The sequence below is a fragment of the Protobothrops mucrosquamatus genome, unplaced genomic scaffold (assembly GCF_001527695.2).
Source record: "Protobothrops mucrosquamatus isolate PMUCROS unplaced genomic scaffold, P.Mucros_1.0 scaffold986, whole genome shotgun sequence".
In the NCBI taxonomy this organism is placed as follows: domain Eukaryota; kingdom Metazoa; phylum Chordata; class Lepidosauria; order Squamata; family Viperidae; genus Protobothrops; species Protobothrops mucrosquamatus.
The window spans coordinates 95,866-116,540 of NW_015387225.1; the positions used below are offsets into that span (position 1 = coordinate 95,866).

Genomic DNA, 20,675 nt, shown 5'->3' on the forward strand with positions numbered 1-20,675 from the left:
AGTCAAGCTGATTCAAAACCATTCATGGAGCCTGCTCCCCTTAGTCATTTATCATCATTTATACTCATGTTTTAATTATGTATATTTTAACTACAGTATGCATATTTAATTATGCTCCATATCTCTTAGTTGTCTTTTTGGATGAAAACGTAGGTATGAATCAACTCAGCCAGTAAATATTTAAAATGTCCACAATAATATTTTGGAGTACACAGTTTTAAATTCTGATTTCTGATATTTTCCAACTCCGAATGGCTTCACCAGTCTAATCTCATGATGAGAATAGATTGCAGGATGTGTATACAGGAGCTTATTACCTGTCAGTTCTTGGCCAACCTTGTGATACAACAGCATCATGAGACTAGGAGTGCACGGTGGTGGAAAACAGCAGGTATGGTTTCTTAGAGGCAACCACCGATGTTCTCAAAATGCTGTCAAAGCCTTATTTGAATTAGAGCATGTCTAGAATTCCCCACCCCAATAGCCACTGCAGAATATTCTGGGAGATGATGTCCACACATCTGAAGGATACTCAATTTGGGGGGGGGGGACCAATTTTCTAAAGAAATGTCTCTTCTGATGGCTGATCTTACCTATATGTCTTTTATATATACATTAACGTGAGGTAAAAATAATCAAGAAATTTTAAGAACTGGTTTGGAATGATATAAATCTGCATTTGGATACTTTTACAATACCAGACATAGTAAGTTTAACTTATTTATATTTGTATTAATATTTATATTCATGGTTGGTTTGTTTATAATTTATTGTACTCCAGTTACCACTAATTAATAAAATGACCCATAGGGAATTAGAATCAACCTTGACAATAAATATGCTTTAATATAGAACAACTTATTTTTGTAATGCTGGCATTTGACACTATAAATCCAACTTGATTTAAGCCTTGATTCATCTAATTAAAGTGACATTAAAATGTCTCTGTACATGGGTCTCCATAAATTAAAGCTCTCAGATCCACGTTTAATGATGTTAATGGTTCTTAAAATAAGCATGTGTTATGAAAGAATAAAAATTGATCCCAGAGGCTACATAGCATCCAATACCCTTGATTTAAGCAGGCTCAAATCTAAATTACTCATTTTAAAAGAATAAAAGCTTAATAATCATAATAACCCTGCATAAGGTAGGGCTGTATTTATTAGAATACTATTGTCTGTAATGAAGATGGTTATTAGGAGGCTCCAGTATCAGGAAAAAAACCCAGCATCCTCTCCAAACTCCAGAAATTATTTCTAGTCTTTCTCGCCTTGACAGGAGACCAGGAGAGGATAGGACTGTGAAATATTGAAGCTTCTCCTGTTCCCTCACGATAACCACAAGTGCAGAGATCACCTCTTACATGAACCTATTTTATCTTTGCACATCATTTTGGCTAAATCTAGAAATTATTGCTAAATGTCTATAATATTTGCTGATTAATCCTTACGTCTGCTTTTCTAAAGAAGTGTTTTCTGTTGGAAAGAGGCTTTACGTGACTGTGAGAGAGATGGAGGAGTGAGAGACGGCATAGGGTAGAATACATAACACATTCAAAGCCTAAGATGCAAAACTGAACTTGAAATAGCATCTTTAGTCAGCCAAAGTGATGGACCACAGACGCATTAGCAACAAATAAACAATCGCAAACACAATCATGGGCTTTGGGGCAGGAGGTGCACTTAGATCACGGCATGATGCAAGACATCCAGGGCCAGAAAGGGTTCCTCCCCTTTGGAATTTAATGAGAGAATAAAACAAATCAACGCCTATTGGCCCATTAAAGGGAAAAAAAACTGTTAGGTTTTTCAATAGATGTGGCTTCTTTTTATTCTGCGAACAAAAGAGGTCAAAGGAACTGCTGGAAAAATAAATGGTGGGCTTATCCCCCACTGTAGGAACTGTAATATATATTTTTTTCAACCATTAATGTTGCCTGTATAAACACTCCTAAGATGGGAAACAATGAATAATTATGCCCCCATGCCCTTTCCTAATAGAAGACTCCTTTTCTAAATCAAAGAAGTCATTTCCTGCCCCAACACATTCCCCATTTAGCTAAGATAAGATTTATGAGTCAGTAATATATACACTTAAAAGCCATGAGTGATATATTTCCAGTGTGGAAAGTGATATCTAATGTAAAATGATATTTAGCATCTTTTGGTTGTGTGAATGAAGCAACAGAGTTTACAAATTGCTGCTGGGTTTCCTTTCAACGATATTAAAATTCCCCTTGAATTAAAACTACACTATGAGTGGGCCCAGAAAGTGATATTAATATACTTAGGAAGGGGGAGGGGGAGAAGAAAAATAGCCTACCCCATCCAAGGAGATAATACCAAAGTAAATGCTGCTTTTCTGCAAATACAGCCACCACAATCAGAGTGTGCAAGTAAATGCCTTCACAGAGCATCCAGAAGTAATTGCAAACCATTAAGTAAAAGTGAATGAATTGTGCCACTTTGCATCCAACCTATAGGAGAAAAGACCAATATAATTATAGATATTCTTGTAATATGCAAATGATAAAACCAACTTAATTTGTATTGCACTAGCAACAATGGAAACACAAAGAGAAAACAAAGATAATTCTCTCTGCTTCAAGATGCTATGTTGAGATCACACACCTTCTGGGAAAGAACTTGGAAGATCTTCTTAGAATCTCAAAAAGATCTATTTCTTATCTATCCATAGGAATAAGAATGTGGGCATTAATTTCCAGGATCTTGGATATTTAGAACTTGATTTGCATCAGCTGATCTTATCTGGTCAGTTCTCATTGTATTTGGATGGTAGAGTTACCAGGGATATCAAGATAACAAAACATACTCTGGAAAAAGGCAGTGACTAATCATGGTATCTTTTGCCAATGTCTCCTGCAAACTCAGGTCACTAAGAGTCAAGCTTAATTTGAAGAAGACCTGTTTCTTCATGGCTCTACTGTTTTCCTGCCATTGCTTTGTGCCATTTTTATTACTAAACTTTATTACATCATTAATCTTATCCTTGGGATTATAGGAACCAGACCACTGGTTTATTTAGCTCAGTATTATCTACCTAGGAGAGGCTGAGCAACATTTCTCCACAATTAAGAATTCAATAAAAAGTGGACCCTATGGTTTCTCAGAACCTTATTTTTTTCTTTACTTTAAGTCTAAAGAGGTAGGCAATTACATAAATTGAATCAAAGGATCAATCTCGAACTGTGTTCAAACAGTCTGTCTGATGAAGTAGCTACTCAAAAGTTTTTATAAAAAAAAACCCTCACAAATTCAGTGTAACAAAACAGTAAAATTCATGGGAGGCAGGCAGTACATGAAATCTTCAGTACATCAAATCTTCAATTTGATTCACAGTCTGGGACTGGTAAAAACTTATTGGTACAACTATTGATTTCTTCCTCCACAATTGCTCAACTTCAATTTGCAGATCGCGGTATTTTGTTATTTTTTTTCTAGTTNTTAATTTAAACTCTTGCGCACGAATAAACAATAGACCTATCACTGTCAATCACTCTTAGAAACGGATAAGCCACCTGAACCCTTCAAACTATCTGTGAAATAACTGTCATTATCAATAGAAATGTTCCAAATTCCATTTCTAAGACTGCTTCTTTCAAACTGCTATAACAAGATGCTTATTTCCTTATGTTGAGAGTCTACAGATGCCACTAGGCAACTATTCTGTCCAGAAGTTAATCAGGTATGGGTGTTCATGGGTATAGTTAGCAACAATTTCTACCACTCTAATCATGAGATTAAGAATAGTTTGGTTAAAGGTTAAAAGACTGGCTACAAAAACAGAAGAGTGTGAGTTAAAGTCCTGTCTTAGACATGGAGCTGGCTGGGTGACTTTAAGCGAGTCTCAATCTTTCTTTTTCTCAACTTTAGGAAGAAAACAAGGCCAAACCATTTCTGAAAAATATTGCCCCCCAAAAGTAGCATGGACATATCCAGCTGAAAGGATTCAAGATATACATCTATATATATCTATATCCATATCTATATCTATAGATATAGATAGATATAGATAGATAGATAGATAGATAGATAGATAGATAGATAGATAGATAGATAGATAGATAGATAGACAGACAGACAGACAGACAGACAGAATGCTACTATATAGATTACTATTACAATTTTTTTCTTCTGTTCAATTGTGTCTGATTCTTGGAGATTGCCTGGACAAGTCCGTGCAGTTTCCTTGGCAAAGTTTTTCAGAAGAGGTTTGCCACTGCTTCTTTCCTAGAACTATGAGAAAGTGACTGGCCCAAGATCACCCAATTGGCTCTGTTTCTAATGTGGGACTACAATTCACAATCTTCAGGTTTCTAGCCTGATGCCTTAACCACTACACCACATTGGCTTTTTTTTTTAATCAAAAGATACTGTACGCATAAATATATAACACAGAATAACCAGGATTATATTTGGGGAGCATATGAGGCTTCCTATAAACACTGCTCCTCTTTCATATTATTTCACTGATTATTATAATTGCTCAATTAGCTCAAGCTATGCATATTTACACAGAATGAAGTTCCCCTGAGTTTAGCAGATCATATTGCCAGATATTTATGAAGCAGCAAAAATACTAATGTGGTAGTCACTTACTGGGTTAGCTGCAGCCATTGCTTGGTTATTGGCAGCTCCTGTTAGAATAATAATTGTTACAATAGAGTTGCAAACAAAAGAGAAAAAGAGATTCTTATGCAATGTGATCCTTTGGCAACTGAGGCTCCTGAAAGAAAATGAGCAAGAGAAAATTAGGGGAGAGGGGCAGAGATTGTTTTTTTTCCTATTTCTTTCCTTTGCACAGAACAGTTTATTGTTAGCAATTTAATTGCTAAATTGAAAGTTGTTTTGTAGTTCAAAAACATTTGACCCTCTGAAAGAACCAGAAGAGTCTACAGTAACCTAACTGACCCTCTGAACTGAACACAATAACTTGCTCTCAATGCTCAGTTTTGTGTAATAAAATATTCTACAAATATTCACTCTATATTGTGAGTGAAAGATTGGCCATAATACCTTAATTATCCTGGGAAGTCATTAATTTGGGAGAGTTGACCACATTAGAAAACCAGGGTGATCAATTTCAGGACAAAAGAAAATATTAAGCTATATTCTGAAGCTAGTTTATTTTGAACTTGATCACCATTGCTTTCTGGTCTGATTATAACACAAACAGAAGTTCTTTACCCACAAAGAAGGAATGATTTAGTGGTATGCGTGTTAAAAGGTCACTACATATTTGTCTGAATATTTGAAACAATTCAAGTATGTAAACAGCATTTATTTTTAAAAAAATCAAGGCAGACAGTATATTCTAGATATAAGCTAAAGTTCTTAAAACAATTTACTTGGATGAGATAGAAGAGCATTATACTGAAGTTTTTCAAGATTTGGAATAGCAATAAATTGTTTATATACTATAGAGAACAAAACAGAGGTCAGAATGACTTGTGACAGTGTATATTTCTTGTTGGTTAATTATTCCTTCTCATGATTTCTGACATCTTGAAGGTCACTTACAACAGCAGTTTAAATCAGCTGCCACTAACACTCAGTCATGCATATGGGCTAAACACAAATTCATATTTGGACTTACAACTTGCCGGAAAAATTGACATATAAACTATTTTGTACTTGCAGGTTTGGTCTCTATATACCCAACAGAGTTAACAGTGGCTTCATATGTCTCTCCTATATCAAAACTGTCATAAAATTATGCACAGACTTTGGAGTCATATGACCTCAACAGTTTTCTATGAAATTTAATATTAGGGACAATATGAATACAACTTAACAATTCTTGCTGTAATCAGTACTCAGAATGCCAGAACTAACATATTAATAACTGCATACAGGTAATGACTATAAGCTATAGAGATGCAATTAATAAATGTAAATTATACTTACTTAAAATAGAAGAATATGCCAAGAGAAATCAGAAGTGAAACAATTGAAAGGCTATGGCCAATGATAGAGATATAGTATAGATTCAGAGCTGTCTGTAATAAAATGTCGAAAGAAGAATGAACACTTAAGTGAAGCTTATTAAGCATTAGCTCAAACATTATTTCAAAATAATTGCTGGAAATCAGAGTATCAAATATAGTACCTGAGCAACATTTCAGCATGTTTTGTTGATGTGCGTGTGGGCTAGAGCTGGTGACAATTTCTAGAATTGTGATGCTATTCTAGAGGCTAGTCTGATTGTCTTCCAAAACCCAGCTCGTTTCCTTTTCTTTAAGCACGATAGAGTTGGCAGGACAAGGGTGGCCATTTTCACTGGTGGTCTCTCATTCTTAAGGCCGTCTGCTAAGAATTTCTGTGGAGTTTTAAACTTTTGTTATGGGGTCCAATCTGAACAGCACACACTCTCATAGAGAGTTCCCTGAAGATGGGCTCCCGCATGAGTCAAAAAACCTGGAAGAAAAAAACTCTGGTCCTGGTGACCGAACCAGATTGGATCCTGCAACATTATCTTGGGACACGTATATTCGTCTTCATTTATAGGAACTTTTGTTTGTTCTAATTTTCTGATTGCTGGGGCTTTTTAAAAACTATTTAAAAAACTACTTCCTTTTGTCACTCTTTTTAAGAATATATGATTGTTTTTTATTTAAAATATTTTATTGTAGGAACATGCACAAAACGAGAATCTGAAAACAAAATCTGAGTTGGAGCCATCCCGCTCAAAATGTTCTACCAAGTTGGTCGTGAACTGATAGAAAAAAATATCCGAGTACCCCAAGCATTTTGTTCTAGGCTCAAAACAAAGCACATGTTTTACTTCAACCTTGGAACTTCTCTTTATTTTATTGTATAATATTTGGGGATTTTGTCCTGATAGGTAGCAAGAATTATCAGAAAGGATGTTACTCAGCTGAAGATCAAATGTTAAACCATATCAGATCTTAACTTAAACTTAACTCCTTTAAAATATTAATGAGAGCTGATTTTTCTTAAACAATTATCCTGCCTTGCTTATTTATAGTGTAGTCTCTCTGAAAACAATGAGCACTGTCTATGTTTGGTAAACTTCAAGCATTATTTTATTAAGCACAACAGAGATACCAACAAGATCTCCCATGCTGTAGTTTAACAATATTTTACTTATTTTTCTACATTTTATTGACTGTACTGATTCATTCCATATGATCCCTTTCTAAAAAGGGGCATACTTTTGGAGTATATACTAAGTATATACATACATACTGAGTATGTACTTACATACTAAGCTCACCTTCTACAAGTGAGCATACTTCCAAGATGTTTTTATGAAAGCCATGTGTATTGTGGTATGGTTGTAAAACAGCATAAGAAGGCAAATATATACACTACAGATGACGTGGCAAGTGGTTAATTTTCCACCATGTTTTCAGGAAGGGAAATAAACAAATGCTGGCACTAATGCAAAATAAGGAAATGTGATACACATGGAAAACAACAGAAAATATTTGTGAAATAAAGAGAACCACAGCAAGCTTGACTTCCCTTATCTCTATCAAATATCCCTGTGTCATTGTGGCACTCCCTGGTTGGTTAGGAATTTAATGTTCCACAGCCAAAAGGGCTAGTAACACTTTTGTGTCAGGAGTTATAGGGAGGTCATAAGAAGGGCACAGTTAAATTTAGGCAGACATATTTTTGGGGGGAGAGGGGAGAGTCTAACTCAAAATAAATGTGTTAACACAGGATTATGTGTGTATAGAAGACTAACTGCTACTGCTATTATTGTTGTTGTTAGTATAGGAGCTCAAGGCAGTGTGCAAAGCACTCTCTCCACATATTTTACCCTCACAACAACAACTCTGTGGAATAAGCTATGCTGAGAATGACTGGCCCAAAGACTCCCATGGAACATCTGTGGTTGATTTTGATGAAAAGAAGGATTTTCCCACTTTTAGTCCATCACCGTCACCAACATACCACATAGGCTAGTGTGAAAATAACAGTAGAAGATAGGAGGGGGGGGGGGAGAGAGAGAGAGGATTTTAAGACAGACCAGTGTCTGTAGGAGTTAAAACCCTGTTGTATAATAATAGTATAATAGAAATAGTAATAGTATACTTGTAGTAGAAATAGCATAATATAGCATAGACGTACAACTGAGTATAGAGTATAGTATAATAATAGTAATTGACTATCGTATGTAGAACAGTGCATAGTATAAATTGTAATGGAAATAGAGTGTAGTACAAGACAACAGACAACAAACAAATCACTAATGCATGTTTGCAGGTTTCATTTTTTGCATCTTGGATATTTTTTCAAAATAAAACTTCTCCGCAGCTCTTATAGGGAGCTACAAAAATCCAACTGCATAGGGCCCAGTGCTTTGCAGATCCTTTGACCCTGAGTCAATCAAATTGGGTATAATTTAAAAAAGCACCAATGGCAGATCCAAAGGCCATGGAGCTAGTAGCTAAATCTGGTCATTGCAACCCTAAATAATCCACACGTAGAGAGAAAAGACAGATAACTTGAAATGATTCCAGGTTGGATGTCACTTCTGGAAGTCAGTAGAATTGGCCGCCCAGAATCGCATACACTGAAGAAGCATAGCAGAACTTGTATAGACGATCAGATTTCAAATCAGGCTGCATGACTGGTTATCCTCTACACCGGTCTGCAGTCTGCCTTTGATTCTGCTGCTTAGTAGAACTTAAAAACACTACAGGATTAATTAGCCGGAATCAAAATATAGCCATGGGATGGTATCAAAGTGCCTGGAGTCACACAGGATGTGTATTGCTTGTGCTAAATGGAAACTGTTATTTCCGCTGTTGCTGCTGCCACTGTTGCTCCATTTTTGCTTTTATAGAACAGGTTCTCAGATTTCTTGCACATTATTAGTCCTTCACAAATGAAGCTATTTTTCTCCTCTCTGGAATGAAGCCTCTAGGGTCAATCAAGGTCTGTATTAATAGGTCTTATAAAATTTGTAAACCAACTGCACTGTAATTCAATAGCAACTTCCTGGGATTTTAAGCTGCTAGGAATCTGAACATGCGTCTCAAGCTTCAAACAAATTTTGATCAGCCATGCTGTACTAAGGGCAGTTTGGCGAGTAGGCTGTCAATGGGATTCAGAACAACTTATTGTCAGGATTTTACATTTGAACATTGCCCACAGTGTTTATTTTCTTGTCTTCTATTCTTTGCAACAAATCCGTGCCATTGGCTCTATTCTCATAGTTCATCCAGAGTGAATGGATATCCAGACAAGAGAGATGGAAACACATTCAACTGAACGTCTAGTAAATTACACAAATTAACAAGTATTCACACCTCCCTATGATCGGATAACCTGTTGTTGTTTTTTTACCATTTCCTACAATTTTTGCATGTGGTCAGTTCTGATCCAAATATAAAATCTCAGTACACTGAGTTTTTTAATCATGGAGAAAATAATTGCATGGCCCCCATTAGAGAAAAAAACTTTGGCAAAATTTAATACTAAATTGCAAGCCTTTTGTAGACCTTTAGCAAGAAACAGGAAAAAAAAATCAAATTATGACATGGATTTGATAAGTGGTAAAATCTATTGATTGTTGGGAAAAATTGAAGCTATAGTTTGATCCTAAAGTAAAGATTGAATTTAAGTTTTAACTATGTTGTCTATAAAAGAAGTCAGAAGGTACTTAATTTTTTGTGTATGCTGTTGTTTCTATAATTTTTATCTTTTTGTACTTTTATCTCTTTTCTTTTTCTTTTCTAGCTATTTCTCTTTGAGCAATTGTTTTTGTTAGTTTTTATCTTTATGTTTTATAGAAAAAATAATAAAGTTTGTTTGTTTGTTCTTTCATAAAAACTCCTAAAAATCTATGTGTAGTTGTCTTTTCTTCCAACTATTTATAATCTTGATAAAAGAGAATATTTGTAGGGTTGAAATGAAGGGTCCTTGGTGCTCTCTGAGCTTGCTTGTTTTCTTGCAGATGTTTCATTACCCAAACTTGATAACATCATCAGTGCTATGATGTTACCTAGTTTGGGTAATGAAACATCTGCAAGAAAACAAGCAAGCTCAGAGAGCACCAAGGATTCCCCCCTTATTTATGATCTTCCTACTTATTTGTGAAACCAATTCTACACACATGATATTCTGCCTGATTGCAAATGGTGAAAAATACATAGATATGAATAATTATACCTAATAAACAAGGAACTTAAAATGCTAACAATACATCCTACACATGTCTATTAATAAATAGTTCCTGCTGAATTCTATAAAATCTCTTCCAGGACAACCTATTCTAGGATGGCAATCTAAATTAATTAACCTTACTGAAATATAATGCAGTGGCTAGGGAGAAGAAATTAACATAGTGGACATTTCATAATTATTAGGCTTTTAAAATCCTTTATTCTTCAGAGAATGCAATTACCTGCAATTTATAATATATTCGATCAGTGCAAAGGCTATAGTTTGTCCAAATTCTGTTACTCTCAGGGTGCACAAACCAGTGTCCACTTTCTTCACAGATCTTCAAAACTTTTTCTTTTGGAGAAAAAATGAGAAAAAAATTAATTGCCATGTCTGTGTTCAAAAATAGTTAATATTTCAATAACTGCAACAACAAAAGGCACTGAAATGCATATATACAGTACATTATGCTCACATCGGCATTATTCCCTTTTATTTAGTGTAAGTAACATTATGCAGAGCATAGAAAATGAATAATAAATAATAAGGCAATTAAATCTGAAGTATGAAATAAGAAAAAGAGAACACCATTTCCATTCTTCCACTTTTTCTCAAACATAGCACTTGGTAATTGCATCTATATTTTTTCTATATAGGACCAAAACACTTCAATGTATTTTTTTTACACGTTGGTCATTTACTTTTGTATTCAATCCATGTTTATTTAGCATCCATTCATTTTTATCCCATGTCTTCTTGTTTTACCATACATATTTCTTAAGAACCTAATTCCCATTCCCACTGCATTCAATTTACTTTTATATTTCTTTTCCCTGAATTATTATTTTCACATAGCAATTCCTTTATACACTGCCAATTTATTTCTTGCAAGAAATGGACATTACATATTTTGTCAGTTTTCAGCAGTTTCAATGATCCACGAAACAGCAAAAATCTAATCTAGCGCACCAAGGGATATTTCTTGCACGCACAAATCCCATATGAAATACTTAGTAGTTTTCAATAAATATTTGCAGGTCTTAAAATATCTCCATTCATTTACTCACATTTGCTAAACATTCTGCCAAGGAGCACACATGTGATTTAGGTTAGTCATGTAGTTCTGGCCCAGTTAACTTGAACTGTTCCTTCCTTTTCCTATGTCACTGAGTTTTTTATATATTAATTTCCAAATCCATACTCATCCTTCAATTTACAGTATTAATATTCCCTGAAAATCATCATACAAAATTTGTATCTACTTACAAATTCTTAACCAAAACTTCTTTAATATCTTGATAAACATTTTTCATACATGTATACACAAACCACCAAGAGGATATTATACTGTACTATGATACTTGTATCACTCTCTGCTCAGTTATTAACCACTTGCAACGATTTCATTTATTTTTATACATTCTTTACTTCCAAAATATAGTGGTCTTACTATATTCAGGAATCTGTTCAGAAGTCCATATTCCTACAAAACATTCCATAACTCACTTTATCATATACTTTCTCTAAGTCAATAAGCTTTTTCTCAGTTTTCAGCAGCTTCAGTGATCTGCTAAACTGCAAAAATATAATCTAGCCCACCAATTGGCAGAAAACCTTACTTAATTCTTCAATTTTTTCTTTTTATCACTTTCTGTATCCTTTCAGTCAAAATTCTATCAAACACATTCTCAGGAATGCTTTACCAATTAACCCTTCTTTAGTATTTCATCTTACACTTGCTAGCTAACCCCTATCTTGATGACTAGGATTTTCCAGGTAGTGATGTCAAATTGATTAGTCTGTATTTCCTGGGTCTCCTTCCCCCCTTCCCTTTTTAAAAGTTTTCAGACATTTTCTAGTTTTCAGACATTAGCTCTATACTCCACTGAGTCAGCAGTTCAGAGATCACATCAATCCTGCGGTGAGCCCCAGCACTTGAATTCATTCAAAGCAACCAGATGTTTTTTTAACACTTCCTTGCCTATTTTGATCTGCACTCCTCTTTCATCCTCTAAATCTATAAATTACTAAGCACTGTTCTTTAACCTTGTAGCAATAAAATACTCATTTAAACAGTTATGTACATTTAAATATACATAATTAAATGATGGATTATAATCAATTCAGCTTCTTAAATGAAATAGAAGCTCTCCTTAATAGCAAAGTAAGTTTGGTTAATTGACTGAAATACCCTGCTTAAATGTCTGACTTTGTAATCTAGCTCTGAACTTAGATGAATTGAGACAACAAGCATCAAGTTGCAAATCCATCTATAGATACTTGTTCTGCACATGCAAATTCCAAAATATTTCAAAAGATATGGAACAGTTTGATTGTCTTAATTATTTGAGACATCTTTGACCAAACGTCCATCTGGAACATAAATCTGGTACTTCAAAATACAAAGAAGACAAAGTCTCAGCTCCATAATGTTGTTCTTGCATACAGAACATATGACCTATCACAGTGGACACAGTCTAGTAGCCAAGCATGAAAACACTTCTGGAGTCTGATTAAATTCCTATCTTTGCTTCCTGCCTGAAACTATTATCTCCAGAACTTGACAGACATTTAATGGCCCATAGTATAAGTTGTGTAGGCCTGACATGGTTACATCTGACACATAATACCAAATGCATTCGAAGTAATAAGAATCCTATACTAGAAAGAGCATATTGTCAAATTATTTAAGGATTTGTCATAATGTTGAATTTGTACAATTCTACCCAAATTCTCAGCACTCATAAAATACAGTATCTTTACTAGCTCGCTCTAGTAGACAAATACAGTACTGAATTCTTAATCCTTACCTGAAGGGTCAAAGTCCTGAAAATAGTCTGGACAGTTTTGCGTTGCAGTTTCTCCTGCCGCAGTAGTATCCCAGCATAACCAACCATCCCATGTTCTGTTGCAATGTGGACCTACAAAGTGAAGAGTCATCATTTGAAGTATTTCATCCTAATTTACCCAGGCTGGGTACATTTTTTCTGTATACCACAGAAAAAGCAAATATTTGGACCCAATCCAAACCCCTTATGATTGACATATGCAGTATTTGCTTCCAAAGAGGCTTCCATACCAGCCTTGTTGTATAAATCCCTTCCTACCAAGAAAAAAAATTAAAACCACCATCCATTGTTCTTGCTCTGGGCTCTTACAATTTGTTGAATGTTTACATTTTTCTATCTTTGCCACTTTGAGTTCTAAAACCATCATCTAAATCTTGACTATTAAAAATACTGCGCAAGAGCAGAAAACAACCAAAAGACTTAAGGATGTTGTTCGCCATCATGCTGTCTTACCCTGTAACTGTTACTCTATAGTTTTGCAAGAAACTTGCCTGGAGACACAATTTCCCCAAACAAAATAAGCCAACTGAAGCAGGGGAAGGGAAGCAGATCCCTCTCATCCTTCCAACCTCTGAATCCTTCCTTTGCATGCTGAAATCAGTGTCTCACCTTCTGAACTTGTGCAGGTTTCTTAGCTGCAGATATCACTATGACATCCATCACTTTTGTTGGAAACTCATATCCAGGGCTAATCCTGCTTGGTGGGAGATAGGGAACCTTCTAAATATTTTTGCCTCAAACCTGACAGATTCCACCTGGTTACCAAAAATCGCATGAAAAACCAGCTGGGTGACATTGTGCCAGTCCCAGTCTCAGCCCAACTCATTTCATAGGGTTGTTATGGGGAAAATAGAAGGAGGAAGATTAGATATGTTGGCTGCCTTGAGTTCTTTATAAACATAAAATAAATCATTCCCATACACTTCCTCCAATTCTGTCAAAGAGAAAAAGGTATAATAACTGTTTGCGGATCTCTAATAGTGATCCATTGCATGGAAATCCCATTTCTATATATGAAGATTCATAATTTTACTCTGAGATTGGAAGGCTTCTGAACTGGTCCAAGTAAATCAGTCTAAGTAAATCTTAGACTTAGGTCAGAATGCTTCCATTTTTTTTCTTTGCAGAAGAAATTCTATACAGTATTTTTATTATATTTTTCTAGTGCCCTAGGATTTATACTGATGTCATTTTTGAACTTTATTCTGGGGAGATGATAGAAAGAGCTGTTGTTGCCAATTGTTGCTGTGATCACTTGCACACATCTCCATCTGCTTAGGGCAGACATGTCAAACTTGCGACGTCACGTGATGTCGCACAACGTATCGGAGCTTTTTTGCCATTGCCGGCAATGGGGTGGGCGCGGCTCCGGTATGATGAAACCGGACCGCGGGCCGGCAGTTTGACACCCCTGGCTTAGGGCCTCCCTTGTTGCCTGCTTAAATAACAGCTGTTGTGAAATGAGTTTGTTTAGGATGTCTCTTGGAATTAGGAAGTATGAGAAGGGAGGCTACAAATGGTTGGAGCCATTACTTTACTTGGCTACACTTGCATATGTCTCTTGCCTTATTTTGCAAAAAAAACAAAAACAAAAAAAACCCTTAACGCAAAACTCCTGATTTTTACTGAAAAGTCCCCCTCCCCATTTTTAAAAGACCTTTCTTTTGCTAAACCAGTGAGAATGGTTTAAAAATATTCAAGGTTTGTTGTACATTAATAATTTGACTTCTGCAGTGTAAATAAAGCTGTTCTAATGCAACACTGAATAAGATTTTAATTCAACCACTGTTTTCATAACAGATAAGCTACAGTTATTTATCATTGCCCTCCAAATCAATGTGTACCTTTAACTATCTCAGCAGCAAAATATTTTTCAACAAACATCTCCATTCATTAATTTATCTATAATTTATTTTGATTCCTTTTCACAACCCAAAGCCAGAGTTACATACAAAAGATAAAACAACAAACCAAATAGTTGCATTTATTATGACATTCAAAATAAATTAAATAAACTCAAGATTCAATTAAATTAAGCAGTGCTAAATAAGAACACCCTGGAGTGCCTTACTGGAAGATTTATTGGAACATATAAAAGTTTCCAGTGCTGTCTATAAAGAACTTTAAAAGATCAAATCTGCTCTTTTAGACAGGAAAAAAGCAGAATTGAAAGCTCTTATACTTTCAAGTATTAAATTATTTCCAAGAGGGATGCAATAAGCACAGTATTAGTAGGTAAAAACCATTTTTAAATTATATTTGCATGAATTAACAGATGGTGTGCTTTAGTTTGGGAAAACAACTTGATTAAAATCAAAATATATTGATATACATTGTTTACCTTCATATTCTTCAGTAGTCTGCATAATTTTCTGATAGCATTCAAACTGTGCTGTCATTATTTTATTATTAGTTACACCTAGTATAGTTTGATGGTCTGTATGGTTCTTAGTTCCCATTTCACTGGACCAATTCCCTTCTTTTTCATCTGGAACTGCTATGACAAAAGCCTGGACAGATAATGAGAAAAACTAGATTGTCACAGTTGCCAAAATAATTGCAAACATTGTACAGAGCATGAATTGGATTGGATGAATTAATGCAAATCATTTCAAAGTATGTAAAAAGGTGCAGACGAAGTAATTGGGCAGAAGAGCGTTAAATTGATGCTATCTGAAAAAAAATTCCTCTGAATGTGTCTTCAAAGGTACAATCTCTCTCTCTCTCTCTCTCTCTCTCTCTCTCTCTCTCTCTCTCTCTCTCTCTCTCTAACAAAAAAAATCTCCATGTATAACTGTCCAAAATGTGTTGAGTTTCAGGCACCTCAGCCTAATTTTATAAATGACTCAAATCAGCCATGTTAGCATTAAAGGAGGCTTTGAAAGAATTGGGAGATTGGAGCCCGCTTTCACTGTGCTTCAAAAGCCTCTTTCTCCAAACTGTGTGATTTTGAGAAGGCAGCTTCTGAAGGATCATGAGAATAGAGGCTGCTTGACATGAAGTGGTCTCACTAAGAAAGCCACACTTCACATAGTCTAGGCATGCCTGTCAGCAGCTGGAGAAAAATGGTGAAGAGAGGTACCTTGTAGGCAGTGAGTTAGAATAGAATAGAGTTGGAAAGGACCTTGGAGGTCTTCTAGTCCAGCCCCCTGCTCAAGCAGGAGGATTTATACCATCTCAGACAAGTGACTGTCTAGCCTCTTCTTAAAAATATCCAGTGATGGAGTGCCCATGATTTCTGGGGGCAAGCTGTTCCATTGGTTAATTGTCCTCACTGTCAGGAAGTTTCTCCTTAATTCCAGGTTGCTTCTCTCTTTGATCAGTTTCCAACTGTTGTTTCTTGCCCTGCCCTTTGGTGCTTTGGTGAATGTGACCCCCTCTTCTTGGTGGCAGCCCCTCAAATATTGGAATACTGCTATTATCCTCTATTTCTTCTTTTCTTTAGACTAACCAAACCCAAGTCCTGCAGCCGTACTTCGTATGTTTTAGTTTCTAGGCCTTTGATCATCTTAGTTGCTCTTCTCTGATTTTTTTCCAAACTCTCAACATCTTTTCTGTGATATGGTGACCAAAATTGGCTGCAGTATTCCAGGTGTGGTCTTACTAGGGTTTTATAAAGCTGTACTAATACCTCGCGTGATCTTGATTCTATGCCTCTGTTTATTCAACCCAGGATTGTATTAGTTTTTTTGGTTGCTGCTGCACACTGCTGGCTCATGGTTAAGTGATCGTCCACTAGGACTCCAAGGTTCCTCTCACAGTTACTGTTTTTAAGCCAGATTTCATCCAATCTGTACTTGTACCTTTGATTTTTCCTGCCTAAATGTAAAACTTTGCTTTTCTCCACATTGAAACTCATTTTGTTGGATCAGGCCCATTGTTCAAGTTTGTCAATATCTTTTTGGATCCTGAGTTTGTCTTCTGGGGTGTTGGCTACTCCTGTCAGTTTGGTGTCATCTGCAAGTTTGATGAGTTCCCCTTCAATTTCCTCATCTAAGTCATTGATGAAGATATTGAAGAGTACTGGGCCTAGGACGCAACCTTGTGGTACCCCACTGCTTACTTCTCTCCATGTGGATATTGCCATTGAGGACATTGTCTATTCCACCTTTTTCTAGCTTACCAAGGAGTAGGTTGTGATCTACTTTATCAAATGCCTTACTGAAGTCTAAGTATACTACGTCCACAGTATTTTGCTGGTGTATTAGTTTAGTCACTTTGTCAAAGAATAAAATAAGATTGGTTTGGCATGATTTGTTTTTAACAAACCCGTGTTGGCTACTAGTTATAACTTTGTTTGCTTCTAGTTGTTCGCAGATTAGTTTTTTTATTATCTTTTCTAGGATCTTCCCGGGTATTGATGGTAAACTGATTGGTCTGTAGTTTCCTGGGTCTGTTTTTCCCCCCTTTCTTGAAGATGAGAACCACATCAGCCCTTTTCCAATCCTCAGGTACTTCCCCGGTGCTCCAGGATTTTTGAAAGATGTGGTGCAATGGTTCTGAGATAACATCTGCCAGCTTCTTCAGAACACTGGGATGTAATCTGTCGGGTCCCGGTGATTTATATTTGTTGAGGTCAGATAAGTGTTCTCTTACCATTTTCTTGCTTATTTTAATTTTTGTTTCTAATTTGTCTTTTGCAGTGGTTTTTTTTTGGTATGTTGGGCTATGGTTTCTTTTTGTGTGAAAACTGATATAAAGTATGAGTTAAGCAGTTTTTCTGGACTGAGGCAGCTTTTCTTGTGGGCCAGGTGGATGGTGAGTTTTCCATGGATGGATGCAGCTTTGCATAAAGCCTGTGCTGGGTTCCAAGGCATTTTGCACTCCTTACCCGGAACTTTGTCCACTTATTGATCCACGAGACTGCTTAATGACCACATTCAGGACTGCTGAAATCTTGATTGTTGAGTGAAATGGTCATGTGACATCTTGCTCAATGACCGCTTCACTCAGCAACCAATATTCCAGTCCCAACTGTGGATTTTAAGTTGATGACTACAGAGCCTCTATGATTGATATGTACACTCTTTTGTAGTGTATTTAATAATTGCAACCTTTTGTAATAAAGTAACAACAATTTATGTTCTTTTCACTTCTGTGTTCCACTTGATCTGTAAATCATCCTACTGACATCTGCTGTTTTAAGATCCCCTCTGCACCACTATTCTGATGTTATTATTTTGCCATTCAATGTGGTTTTTTGCTACCCCTTCAAAAGTCTTACAAGGTTCAGAAAGGAGGTTATGATACCTTTTGACAAATTATAACACTCCAATTCTTGTCTTGGATGACATCCTGACTGGAGAAGTGTCCCAATGAACAATGAATATCTTGACTTTGACTATCTGTGGCAGAGGAATGTAGACATTATTTTGCATTTTGCAAATTTAACATAAATCTTATTATTTGTTAATATAGCTTTAGTAAAAGTATTATTTCATACTATTTATATGTGTCTGCTTATCTCCAACTAAGAACCCCAGTTGAGGAGCAGCTAGAAGGAAAAACTGCCCTTATTTTCTGCAAAGGTTTTCTATTGCATTTGTTTCCATCTTTCCTTCTTCCAAACAAACTACTATTCATTGTAAGAAAAGACTCAGGGAGTTTAAATGCCACAGATTGCCTACCACATGTGTCATATGATTGTGATTTACAATCTTCCCTGCTGGCATCTGAAAAGCAAAGTCATTGGGGAAACTGGCAGAAAGTCAGAAGTCATAGTTACTGAGGTCCTCACTTAATGATCCACATGATTCTTGTTTAACAATGGTAACTGGAAGTGCTATTGCTAAATGGTATGGTCACATGTCATTCTTTATAATCGCATTGCTTAATGATGGAAATTCCGCTCTCAATTGCCATTATTAAGTGAGGAGTAGAGTTCAGAAATCATAAGCCATTGTATGATTTATCTGGTTTTCGTTTAGCATGAATTGTCAAAACAGCCATTGTGGTTTGTAACCCATAATTAATGGCACAGTATGTCATGGAAACCCAGTCAATTGTGGATTATTTAATAAAACATGGTTGAAACGTGGAATAGCATGATGCCTATATTATGGGGCTGGTGGAATGCAAGATAAGCAAATGGAAACATGCATGTTATATCATCATCATCTTCATCACAACATCATGTTGTGTGTCAAATGTTATGTAATATAATTGGAACCTTTAAAGGATAACATGATTGCATATGTGCTCTCAAGAACGACTCTAAGAGTCGTTAATGTTTGTTAATATTACAGACACTGCTGATCTATAACATGTCTCATTAAATTAGAATTCTACAGACATGCTAAGCTACAACCCTTAAAATTCTCATCCAGAAGTCTTCGAGTGTTATCCCATCTGGAAGCCACTAGACTGAGAAAGACTGATACCAAGTAGATCTCCAAAATTGACTTCTTTCAAGCAGAAGCCTTCCTCAAGAAACCAAAACTAAGACAATCCACACAAAGAACATGTGCTATACAACATAATTTGTGCTGTGTTTCATATTCTGATCAAAAGTCTGGGTGCCGTGAGGGCACAGTGGTTAGAATGCAGTACTGCAGGCTAATAATTGGCTAACTGCCAGGAGTTCGATCCTGACTGGCTCAAGGTTGACTCAGCCTTCCATCATTCCGAGGCCAGTAAAATGAGGAGCAAGATTGTTGGGGGGCGATATGCTGACTCTGTAAACTGCTTAGAGAGTGCTGTAAAGCACTGTGAAGCGGTATATAAGTCTAAGTGCTATTGCTGTTGCTACCTTGGATCTCTCCAGTTATCTCCTGCTAGGTTTATAGCTAGGGCGGTTAACCAAAGGATCCATTATATTGAACAAATTGGGGTATCCTATATAAAGGTAATGTATACACCTAAATGTTGATACTTTGTATTTTACACATACATATTTTATTACTGTATTTTTCTTGCATCTATTTTACCCTGGAATATTTTATTTTTGTTTCATATTTGATATCACAATAACAATGGCAATAGCACTTAGACTTACATACCGCTTCACAGTGCTTTACAGCCCTCTCTAAGTGGTTTACAGAGTCAGCATATTGCCCCCAATAATCTGGGTCCTCATTTTACCAACCTTGGAAGGATGGAAGGCTGAGTCAACCCTGAGCAGTCAGAATTGAATTAGAATCAAACTCCTGCATACTAACCACTGCACCCCTACTAATCAATCAATAAACTATCTATTCAGCTACCTAGCTAACAACAAGCAAGATTTAAGAGCAATTTCCATTCATGTGTACACACTATTATATAAACATCTGCAGATGTGCATGTAGAGGAAACAGACTCACCAATGTCATAGCTAAGAGAAGCAGCAGCTGTACAGTCCAACTGGTTTCCATCACTAAATGTAGCTTTACAATTTAGCAAAAAACTGTAGCTGAAAAAACAAAAGAAAATATAAACATCTTAAAACTTTATGGTTATGATTTTAAACTCATTCACCGGGGAAATACCCCACAGCACGTAAACTGGCTTAACCCTCAGTAGACATATATAAGATTACGGTATGACTCAGCTTTCAGCAGGAGGGCTGAAGTTTGCACTTAACTTTTCCACTTCAGCCAGTGAAACATAAAAGCATCCAACCTTGGCCCAGTTGTATCCTGAGTGTTTATTAAACAGAATTAAAATAACAGTAGCAAACTGCAGA

The 20,675-nt window shown here is 36.0% G+C and overlaps 1 protein-coding gene across 1 annotated transcript in view; it reads right to left on the reverse strand.

Moving 5' to 3' along the window:
* The window catches only part of LOC107290857 (calcitonin gene-related peptide type 1 receptor), a 36,510-nt gene extending 16,124 nt beyond the window's left edge, over positions 1-20,386 (reverse strand). Inside the window, exons 1-7 of the mRNA XM_015819790.1 lie at positions 20,314-20,386; positions 15,354-15,522; positions 12,974-13,084; positions 10,405-10,517; positions 5,931-6,022; positions 4,623-4,749; positions 2,326-2,479 (exon numbers count right to left, since the gene is read on the reverse strand). Of these exons, the coding sequence (XP_015675276.1) occupies positions 2,326-2,479; positions 4,623-4,749; positions 5,931-6,022; positions 10,405-10,517; positions 12,974-13,084; positions 15,354-15,522; positions 20,314-20,364 (817 nt within the window). The 5' untranslated portion in view covers positions 20,365-20,386. The remainder of the gene's footprint in view (positions 1-2,325; positions 2,480-4,622; positions 4,750-5,930; positions 6,023-10,404; positions 10,518-12,973; positions 13,085-15,353; positions 15,523-20,313) is intronic.
* Between the last annotated feature and the right edge of the window lie 289 nt (positions 20,387-20,675).